At 48.9% G+C, this 11,172-nt stretch overlaps 1 protein-coding gene across 2 annotated transcripts; it reads left to right on the forward strand.

Annotated features, from left to right (window-relative positions):
- Window positions 1-7,700: 7,700 nt before the first annotated feature.
- hmces (5-hydroxymethylcytosine binding, ES cell specific) lies at window positions 7,701-10,952 on the forward strand. 2 transcript variants are annotated; one of them, XM_084317548.1, is made up of 7 exons: window positions 7,701-7,803; window positions 7,963-8,164; window positions 8,281-8,424; window positions 8,641-8,856; window positions 9,194-9,336; window positions 10,053-10,245; window positions 10,712-10,952. In XM_084317548.1, exons 2-7 carry the CDS (start codon window positions 7,976-7,978, stop codon window positions 10,889-10,891), a joined length of 1,065 nt encoding a protein of 354 aa, XP_084173674.1. In that variant the 5' UTR covers window positions 7,701-7,803; window positions 7,963-7,975; the 3' UTR covers window positions 10,892-10,952. The 2 variants fall into 2 exon arrangements, with proteins under 2 accessions (XP_084173674.1, XP_084173675.1); XM_084317549.1 differs by having other exon boundaries at window positions 9,197-9,336.
- The last annotated feature ends 220 nt before the right edge of the window (window positions 10,953-11,172 follow it).

An 11,172-nucleotide genomic window follows, 5' to 3' on the forward strand; every position in this document is an offset into this window, starting at 1 on the left:
ATCTCCTCCAACCAGGCCACGTGAGCGGATCGGCGCGGCCGAGAAATCCGCTCTTCGCTCTTTAAAGCTTGGTCCGCTCCGCTAATCGATCATGTTGACCCCGCCCCCAAGTCGCTCTCCGCTCGCTCCCCGCTCACCTTGAATCGAGCCCCGCGCCAGATCGCTCGGCAGATTTTTTTTTTTTTTTTTGGAGCATGGTGTAAATCAGCTCAAACTACAACAGTCTACACCCCCTGGGCCCCTTAACAATTGTTTGTATTGAGCCGCATTGTAATTGTACCCATTCTGCAATGTTAAATAACGTTGTTTATCCATCCACTAGCTCTATTAAGCGACGATAGGCTAGCCGAGCCACAATGCTATGGTCGCTGCCATTAACGTTAGCATGTAAGCTAACGTCAACAACAATGGCGTCGATACGTTTTCTAACAGGAGTGAGTGTGGGCGTCTCTACAGTGACAAAGCCTGAACCGGATATCACAGGTTCACCCTTCTCATTGGTTGAAAATGGCCTTCATGTTTGTACATCGCCATCTGTTGCTTTGGCATTGTACTGCATGTATATTACATCAACAGTGTTAAACCACTGTGAGCGACCTGGAGTGGATTGGAGCGGAGGAGAACTCTCGCTCCGGACGTCGCGCCGACCCATTTTAAAACCCACTCCTCGCTCACGTCAAAACCGCCCGCTCCGCGCTCCGCGCCCCGCGCCGCTCACGCTCCGATCCGCTCACATGGCCTGCCTCCAACGCGCGCATATCGCCGTCGCTGCTAGTGGCATCCCTGACACAATCCCATGTCACAGACCGTAATGACTCCAGCCCCGCGGCGCACCACGTCAGGTCACTATCCTCAATGTCGCTGTCGTCCTCTGGCTCAGCTCGGCGCAGGAGAGACAGCACGTCGGTGTGCATGCCGGGCGAGAGGTGGGTCACCTCGGCGGCGCTGTCGTCTGGAAGGTTCATGAGTGACGGCCGTGAGGTGCCGACCGGCCTGCGAGAAATGGCATCTGCCGCCTTGTTCTTCATGCCCGGGACATGGACGATGCGGAAGCGATACCGCAGGGTCTTCTCCTTGAGGTTCCTGAGGCGGGGGTTGGGTATGTCGTCAAGTGCTTTGTCCGCAAGGAGTTTCAGTAGCGGCTTGTGATCGACTGCCACAATCAAGTTCTCGCAGCCCAGTATGAAGTAGCGCGCCTTGTCTAGGGCGTTTGCAACCGCGAGGGCCTCGCCCTCCACAGGCGCGTATCTGGACTTCGCTGCGTGCGTGAACCTGCTGCCGACTAGGGTGATCTTCCACCCGTCGGTGCAGCAGAAAGGTCTAACTGGTGTGCACAGGCAGTGCTTCTGAAACAACCAAAATCCGATGCCTTCCTTCGACCAGTCTGTGGCAAGGCATGTCGGCCTGGCCTTGTCGAAGATGCGGACACCGCGCTCGGACCGCGCTTGATACACTCCTGGACAATCATGTCCTTCGACTCGCAGAATATCTCCTCCAACTCTGGGGACCACTCGAAGCGCGCTCCGCTCTGCAGGAGTGTCCGGAACGGCAGCATACGTTTGGCCATACTGAAGGCGTAGGCCACTTGGTTGACAAGCCCAAACCATGATCTGACGTCAGTGATGTTGTGTGGACGTGGAAAGTCATGGATCGCCTCCAGGTAGCGGCCGCACGGTTGTACACTGTCCATGGTGATCGTGAAGCCCGCAAAGTCTACCGTGGACGCGCCGAAGACTAACTTCTCCGGGTTGAGGATGATCCCGTTCCTGCCGCACACATCCAGCCATTCTATCGCCTGGAAGTAACTCTCTTCGATCGTGTCAGCCCACAGCAGTGTGTCATCCACGCATTTGGTTTTGTTACCAATGTCCGCAACCACCTCGTCGTACCGTCGTGAGTAACCATCCCCCGATGCCATGTACCCCTGCGGGCCGAGAGGTATCGGTAGCGCCCCCACGGAGTGATGAACGTTGTCTTGTGGCGGTCATCTCTGTGCAGTGGGATGCTGTGATAGCCGTTCCACGCGTCGAACACGGTTTTCCGTTTCCCGCTTGGCACGCGTCTCGCTTGGTGGAATGGGGACTGCGTGTGGTGGGTTTCGCGGAACGCATGCTTGTTAAGCGCCTGGAAATCAACACACGTCACCGGTGTACCAACAGGTACCTCTTCCAACACCCCAAGGCGAACGTCCTGGTCGAGGGCCGCCTTCACCTCATCCTGCCAGTGTATGGCTACGGGGATGGGGGTGTGATGGGCGACCGGCGTCGCGTTCTCGTCGAGCATGAGACGGAGCGGCGGGCCAGACATTCTTGGTAGGGGCTGGTGGGGGCATGTATTGAATGTGCTTTGAGCGTATGCCTTGAGTAGGTGCTTGCGTAGGGCCTCCCTGTTAGCTTCCGTCGCCGACATGGGGAGCGTGGTCGACCTAGCTGGCGGCTCCGCACGCTGCGGGCAGTCGCATAGTCCTGAGGTCGCCAGATTCACCTCCCCAAGCGTTGGGAAACTGTCGGAGATCATACCCAGATCCACGCAGGCTGAGCGGGAGAGGAATATGCGATCGGACGAGTCCGTCACATACGCGATTTGGCGCGTCTCCAACCTCCGAGCGTCGTTGCTGTCACCGGAGAATCTGACCACCGCGGCGCCGAGTATCCGAATGCCTTCGTTGTTCGCCGCTTTCATGGTCATGGACACGGGAATGAGGTCTTCCGTACTCAGGCCCATTCGTTGTGCTACCTTTATCCCAATCAGGCAGCTCTGGCACCCCGTGTCGGCCATGGCGGGCAGGGTTACCGTGCAGGTGCGTTTCGGGAGGTCGAAGCCCAGTGCTCTGTAATCCTCACGCTTGGCAGTGAGGGAGAGGTTAATGTAGGGCTGCGGGTTGGATGTGCGCTTCATCCACTTGTCACACATATCGTCGTATAGGTGGTGAGCGAGGGGGAGCGTGTGTAGCTGGTCACCCGCGCTGGCCACGGTGAGCGTGCATAGCTCGACAAAGGCTGCCGTCTGCTCGTCGGACACCTCGTTTGTCCTCTCGAACGGGGGCTTATCCGACCGACCACCCAGGCAGACCTTCTCAAGGTGGTTTTGGCGGCCACATTTCCGGCACGTCTTGCCATATCCGGGGCACTCGTCGCGCCTGGCGCGCCACGGGGGCGTTTTGCCATGGCCCATCCCGCCACAGTAAACGCACGTTCCTTCAGGCTTGGCCTTCGGTGTCTCAGGCCTGGTAGCCCCTCTGGTGCGGAGATCCTGCTGTTTCCCCCGACGGTATGAGCTACTGACCATATCCGTGCTCTGGGGGACGAGTAGGCGCGACGCTGAGCGCTTCCCAGACTCCTTTGCTTCGATGTATTCTATCATGTCCCTTAACGGAATATTCTGGTTCCTTTCACCAAGCAGGTCGAGCTGTATTTCCTGGTCCGCGATGCCGCGGGCGATCACGTCACGTAGTATTTCCTCTGTGAAGTCGTTGACTTGATCGCACCCTGTACAGTTCATCTCGTATTTGCATGTGTCCGCCTGCCCTTTCAAGCGGGCGTGGAACGACCGGATGGGCTCCTCGTGTCCCTGTCGCATGTTAGACAGGGCCACTCGGGCTACCATGATATTCTCCGCGAGCGAGTGAGGTCCTTCCTCAGATCCTCCTCGCAGCACTCTAGAAGCTGTGTGACAACATCGGGTCCGACGAGTTTGGTGCCCCTCTTGTACTCGCCCCAGCGGGTTATAAAGTATGACCAAGTCTCTGCTGTCCCGGCTAGCGCTATAGAGGGGCGCCTGAGCTTCTCCATTTTGGTATTAGCCCTCGGCGTCCTGGAGGCTGCAGCATGTTCCGTTGCATGTAGGTTTAGCATAGCCACTACCACTGCTACCTCCTTATGTTCAGCTACATATTCACAATCCTCGACAGGGCATTCAACTTGCACAGACGTCATTGGCACTGTATTCCAAGTAGCTCCACGAAATTAGCAAAGTAGATTTATCTACCAGTTTTGTCCTGCAGGTGGCACCGTTTGTATACAGATTCCCGGGTGGCGTTAGTTGCCGACGTCTCCGTGATCTGTTCGTGTATATATACAGATTCCCGAGTGGCATTATTTACTGCCGTCTCCGTGATTGATTGATTGATTGAAAAGTTTATTAACAGATTGCAGAATGGGTACAGTACAGTACAGCTCAATACATACAATTGTTAAGGGGATGCAGACCAGAGAAAGACTTTCGTCTTGTTTACATCAGGGTCCCCCATTTTCAATTCATCATAACATGACATACATGACATATATAGACAGTACTGCTACATCTATACATTTATGACATATCAGATTTGCAAATACAGTACTGTTTGTGATACAAAAGTGTCCAGAAAAAGAGTGTATATACATTTGGCGTCGAAACTGTACATTGGAGGAGGTTGGGTGGGTGGGGTGGGGTTGGGTGGGTTGGGTGAGGGCTGTACATTGGAGGTGGGGGGGGGGGGGGGTTGGGTAGGGGACACACACATTTTACACTGTACATTGGAATACTGACAAAGCCTTACTTGGTCATTTACTGTACAACTAGGTTAGGACATTTGTAGGGGCCAGTTTCGAATTGCAGTCTCACGTAGGTGTTTTTTGAGAGTGTTTTTGAAAGTGGGTAGTGATTCACATTCCTTTACAGCTTTAGGTAGGGCGTTCCACATTGATGTGGCATAATTGCGAAACGTGTTTAGTCCCTTGTTTAAGCCGAATCTGGGTTTTACATGATTTGTGGAGCTCCCTCTGGTGTTGTGATCGTGGTATTCACTGACCTTTGGGAAGTATTTTGACATGTACATGGGTACCTTAGTCGTATAGTGTATCTTGTAGACCAGGCCCATTGCAAGTTGCTGTACTCTGTAGTCTACTCTAAGCCATCCTAGGTTGTCAAAGTGGGCAGGGGTGAGGTGGGTTCTTGTACAGTTGTACAGTGTCCCACCCCACCCACCCAACCTCCTCCAATGTACAGTCCCCCCCCCCCCCCACCCCACCTACCCTCCAATGTACAGTTTCTATGTCAAATGTCAAATATACTCTCTTTTCTGGACTCTTTTGGTATCACAAACATACTGTATTTGCAAATCTGATATGTCATAAATGTATAGATGTAGCAGTACTGTCTATCTGTATGTCATGTATGTCATGTTATGATGAATTGAAAATGGGGGACCCTGATATAAACAAGACGAAAGTCTTTCTCTGGTCTGCATCCCCTTAACAATTGTATGTATTGAACTGTACTGTACTGTAACCATTGTGCAATCTGTTAATAAAGTTTTCAATCAATCAATCAATCAATCAATCAATCAATCAATCAATCAATCAATCAATCAATCAATCAATCAATCAAGTTTGTCTTATGGGGTAGAACACATAGTAGCTTACTACAAAAACCTAGGGGTCCACAAAGACGACTTCAAACTGGAAATGGTAACAACAGATGAGGTACTCAAAAAACTGAGCGCCCTCCAACCTAACAAGGCCACTGGCCATGACAACATCCCCTCCAAATTCCTCAGAGACTCAGCAGCCGCCATCACCCCAGTCATCACACACATAATAAACCTCTCTATAAAACAGGGACACGTCCCCAAGGACTTCAAAATTGCGAGAGTGACCCCTCTGCACAAAAAAGGCAGTAAATTAGACCCAGGCAACTACCGCCCTGTTTCTATCCTTACCTCCATCTCGAAAGTCATGGAAAAAATTGTATACGAACAGGTCGAAAAATACCTTGCGGAAAAAAATCTAATCTACGAATTCCAATCTGGCTTCAGAACATCCCACTCCACTGACACATGCCTTCTCTATTTAAACGACCACATCAAACAAGAGGTGGACGCGGGCAAATACTGCGGCATGGTCATGCTGGACCTACAAAAGGCCTTCGACACTGTCAATCACACCATTCTGATTGACAAGCTAAAAGCAATTGGTTTTGATAGTCTATCAGTGAGCTGGATGCAATCCTACCTGGAGGGGAGAGAGCAGATGGTGGAGGTAAACGGTACCCTATCCCCCCCCCTCACAGTAAACTGTGGTGTTCCACAAGGAAGCATACTAGGTCCGCTACTGTTCCTAATTTATGCAAATGACATGTCGTCAGCTTGTGACTGCAACTTGTTCCTGTTTGCGGACGACTCAGCCCTGCTGGTCTCTGACAAGAACAAATTACAGGTTGAAAAAACCCTCAGCTCAGAACTAAGCAAAATCTGCATATGGCTCGCTGATAACAAACTATCATTACACATGGGCAAAACAGAGTCCATTCTCTTCGGTTCAAATAACAAACTCAGCAAGACCGACGGCTTCTCAGTTACAGTGGGTGACAATATTGTCACAAGGAAAGAAGATATTACCTACCTGGGTTCCATCCTAGAGGCAAATCTTTCCTGTGACAAAATGGCATCCAATGTAATAAAAAAAGTCAACCAACGAACTCGTTTCTTGTACCGGATCTCCTCACTGGTAAACAAGAATACCCTGAAGACTCTAGCAGGAGCACTCATTCAAGGGTACTATGACTATGCTTGCACCTCATGGTACCAAAGCACCTCAAAGGCGCTAAAAACAAAATTACAAACATCTCAAAACAAACTGGTCAGACTACTGCTTGACCTTACTCCTAGAACCCACCTCACCCCTGCCCACTTTGACAACCTAGGATGGCTTAGAGTAGACGACAGAGTACAGCAACTTGCAATGGGCCTGGTCTACAAGATACACTACACGACCAAGGTACCCATGTACATGACTAAATACTTCCCAAAGGTCAGTGAATACCACGATCACAACACCAGAGGGAGCTCCACAAATCATGTTAAACCCAGATTCGGCTCAAACAAGGGACTAAACACGTTTCGCAATTATGCCACATCAATGTGGAACGCCCTACCCAAAGCTGTAAAGGAATGTGAATCACTACCCACTTTCAAAAACACTCTCAAAAAACACCTAAGGGAGACTGCAACTCGAAACTGGCCCCTGTAAATGTCCGAACACAACCCCCGCCAACACCCCCCCCCCCCCCACTCCTACCCCCCCCCCCCCCCCCCCCCCCAACCACCTCCAATGTACAGTCCCACCCCCACCTACCCAATCCAATGTACAGTTTCTACGCCTAATGTATATACTCTTTTCTTTCTGGACTCTTTTTGTATCACAAATACAGTACTGTAATTGCAAATCTGGTATGTCATAAATGTATAGATGTAGCAGTACTGTCTATCTGTATGTCATGTATGTCATATATGTTACGATGAATTGGAAATGGGGGACCCTGGTGGAAACAAGACGAAAGTCTTTCTCTGGTCTGCATCCCCTTAACAATTGTATGTATTGAGCTGTACTGCACTGTACCCATTCTGCAATCTGTTAATAAAGTTTTCATTCATTCATTCATTCAGAGCATGGCGATAGAACGCCAGGTAGTTTGCAGGCTGTTTGACGTGGAAATGGGCAAAGACACAGCTTGTCACGGATTGGGCAAACGCGTCAGTGGCCAATCAGAGAGCGTCAGTCAGTGCCAATCAGAGAGCGTCTCCGAGAAATGCGGCTAGGTTTCGTAATCACGCCGTAGCTACTTTAGTTCCCATGAGGCGCTTTACTTCCGCATTCCACGATAACAATGAAGCCCTATGGGAGTGTGAACTCTCTCTGACTCTGCTCCATACGTAGTCACGTGACTACAACAACCGCGCTGCACAGTGGCTGCAGGAGGCGACTTTTCAAAACACAGCAGCTCAGGTTTTATATAGTTCTCTAAGCAAACGGCATAAGAACGGTAAGCAGAATACAAATAACAATCATATTAATATTTCTCAACCTTCATATTCCCCTGATAAATCTTTACTTCAGATAACAAATGATGTTGTGTGTCTGTATAAGCTAGTAGTATGCTAACAGCAGCACACAAAACAGATGACCGTCTTTGACTCCTCAGGTTGGGATCCAGCATGTGTGGCAGGACCGCATGCACTCTGGCTCCGGACGAGGTGAGCCGCGCCTCCCGCTACAGAGACCGAGGCGGGCAGCGTCGACAGCCCAGATGGAGGGATGGAGATGCAGACAAATACCGACCGTCCTACAACAAGAGTCCCCAATCTTTGAGTCCTGTCCTGTTGTCTCAGAAGCACTTTGACAAGGTAAACGCTCTCCCTCTCCTCACGTGTTTATTTTTGCAGCAGACACACCAATAAAGATTATACAGTGAATAATATTTCGACACGAGATGAACAGTGTATTATTTTGTTGTTTTCAGAATGCAGCTGTGGATGAGTGTGTGCTGGCAGCTATGCGCTGGGGCCTTGTGCCTGCCTGGTTCAGGGAGAACGATCCCAGAAAGATGCAGTACAATACCAACAACTGCCGCAGCGATAGTCTGCTGGAGAAAAAGTCCTACAAAGTAGGTCTACTACACCACAACATAGCTATTGTATTGGCTACATAACTACATCCTAACATAACTAACTACACAACCTAACTGAAATAAAGCTGAAATGTCAAACTCTAGCCCAGACCTACTGTGTTAGATTCATATAGATGGAAAATTTGTGTCATCTTGTACTGTCCGTTTGGTATGAAGCACAGAACAGCGTCTGTAACCAGTGTTCCTCTTCAGGACCCCATGCTGAGAGGACAGCGCTGTGTCATCCTGGCCGACGGCTTCTATGAATGGAGGCGACGGGAGAAAGACAAGCAGCCATTCTTCATCTACTTCCCACAAACCAGCGGTTCCAGTGGGGCAGAAGAGGCGAGCCAGGATAACGAGACGCCGTGCAAGGAGGATTCAGAGACGGCCTGCTCTCCAGCAGACAGTGCTCCAGATGAGACGGAGGTGAGAGAGAGCTCTTCTTGTCTGACTCTGTAGAATAATGAGCGAAGTCTGGTAGTTTAAACTCAATAGAATAATGAGAGAAGACTGGTCTGGTCGTTTAAACACAATAAACAAATCATATTTGACTAACTTCTATTTGTCTGGGACATTGAAATCTTCCAGAACACGTGGACCGGCACCAATCTCTTTCTAATTGACCCTGATCAGTACATCCATAATAATAGATGATGGTGCAAATGACCAATATTTTCAGAGACTTGGTTCATTTCTTTTCAGTCCAGTAAATTAAACATTGCATTCAATAGACCTGGTCTCCTGCTCTTTGATGTGTGTTGAGAAGGAGGAGTGGACTGGGTGGAGACTGCTGACCATAGCAGGACTATTTGACTGCTGGACGCCTCCTGAGGGTGGGGAACCTCTCTACACATACACCGTCATCACTGTGGACGCATCCCCTAATCTGCAAGGCATTCACGACAGGTAAGGCTGCTTCAATGATATGAGAAGGCATGCGACATGATGTTACCCAGAGATTTGGTGTAGAGGGAGAAGAGGAGGGGTCCAAGGGCCGAGCCCTGGGGGACACCCGTCTGAAGGGGCCGACAGGGTCCCTCTCCATGATACTTGGTAGGAGCAGTCATTGAGGTAGGATGACAGCCATGCCAGCGCAGAGCCTACCACTCCCATTCCTGGGGGACAGGGAGTGTAGGTTGCATCTGAATGAGAGTTTGAGTTGTTGAGTGGTTTGGGTTTAGCTTAAAGATCAAGATGCAGAAGAAACATTTTAATTGACCAATGTCTCAGCCATAGCCTTCTTCAGGGTCATGGTCCTTCTGCATAAGGCTCTGGCAGAAGCGTTGGTCAGTTCAAATGTTCCTTCTGCACAAGGCTCTGGCAGAAACGTTGGTCAGTTCAAATGTTCCTTCTGCACAAGGCTCTGGCAGAAACGTTGGTCAGTTCAAATGTTCCTTCTGCATAAGGCTCTGGCAGAAACGTTGGTCAGTTCAAATTTTCCTTCTGCATAAGGCTCTGGCAGAAACGTTTGGTCAGTTAAAAGGTTTATTCTGCATCTAGACTGTGACTTGAGCTCTTCCTCTAAGGTTGATAGAATAAACATTTAGCCCATTTTCAGTTTCTCTTGTGGCTTTCTGAAGGCGTATGACTCCACCTACAGATGACTGTGTTGTGTGTCTTAGAATGCCAGCGGTTCTGGATGGGGAGGAGGAGGTGAGGAGATGGCTGGATTTTGGTGAGGTGAAGTCTTTAGATGCTCTGAAAATGCTCCAGTCCAAAAACATCCTGACATTTCACCCCGTCTCATCGTTGGTCAATAATTCACGCAACAACTCTCCAGAATGCCTGCAGCCTGTTGATCCTCAGAGCAAAAAGGTACCATGCTTAACTTGGTTGAGCTTGTTTTCAATCACTTCACAACTTAACTCTGGCAAGTTACACAAGGTTATAACACAGGTCTGGAAACAAGGGGAACTGATTTTGTATAGACGGACAAAGACCATAAATCAAGAGAACATTTGGAGAAAATCTGGAAATTCACCATCAAATTTAAAATCGCTCGACAGAAACTGAGTATAGCAGTAATTATTAGTGATCTTTATTCTTTATTACTAGTCTCTCTATTTCGTTGACACATTTCTTAGTCCATCCTCACAGCAGTTAACACAGCTGTGTCTTATATAGTAAGAGGGTAAATGTATTGTAGAAATCTGTATGAAAACAATGAAAATATATACTATGTCATCTAAATCATCTTATATTATGGACCATAATTCTGAGAGAAAGAGAGATGAATGTATTAACCTGTTGCGAGTGATCAATCGTCTCCCTTTATTTCCAGGAGCCCACGCCTACAGCCAGCAGTAAGATAATGATGAGCTGGTTGAAGAGTAGCGCACCCTCCAAGAGGAAGGAACCAGACACAGAGGAGGCAGAGCAGAGGCCAGAGAAACGGCTGAAGTCAGGACCTCTTCAACAGTGGCTTCAGACTGCCAATAAAAAAACATCAAGCAACTGTTGACATGGGACAGGATTTGTTGCTATGAAAGGTTTAATTATTATGACAAGTGTTCCTGACTGAATGGAACAGTTCCAAGGCTTTTTCTTTAGTATTCTGTATTACCATTAGTATTTAACGAAGATATTAGTCAATATTTTCTGTTGTATGTAAGTGTGCTATTTTATAGATTTATTTTTATAAACAAATATGTAAACACTGTTTTCAGTCACAAAATAAAACACTCTTTATTGAAGATTCTTTTATTACTGTTATTACTTGAAACGCAAAGACATTTTCAAACA

This window comes from Notolepis coatsorum, assembly GCF_963971535.1.
Source record: "Notolepis coatsorum genome assembly, chromosome: 6".
In the NCBI taxonomy this organism is placed as follows: Eukaryota; Metazoa; Chordata; class Actinopteri; order Aulopiformes; family Paralepididae; genus Notolepis; species Notolepis coatsorum.

What these genes read in the sequence shown, in the direction of transcription:
- hmces (XM_084317548.1), top strand. Translation starts at nt 7,976, where the DNA reads ATGTGTGGCAGGACCGCATGCACTCTGGCTCCGGACGAGGTGAGCCGC. An exon ending in GTGCTCCAGATGAGACGGAG is followed by an intron (nt 8,857 to 9,193) that starts GTGAGAGAGAGC and finishes ATGTGTGTTGAG; the next exon opens with AAGGAGGAGTGGACTGGGTG. An exon ending in CTGCAAGGCATTCACGACAG is followed by an intron (nt 9,337 to 10,052) that starts GTAAGGCTGCTT and finishes TGTGTGTCTTAG; the next exon opens with AATGCCAGCGGTTCTGGATG.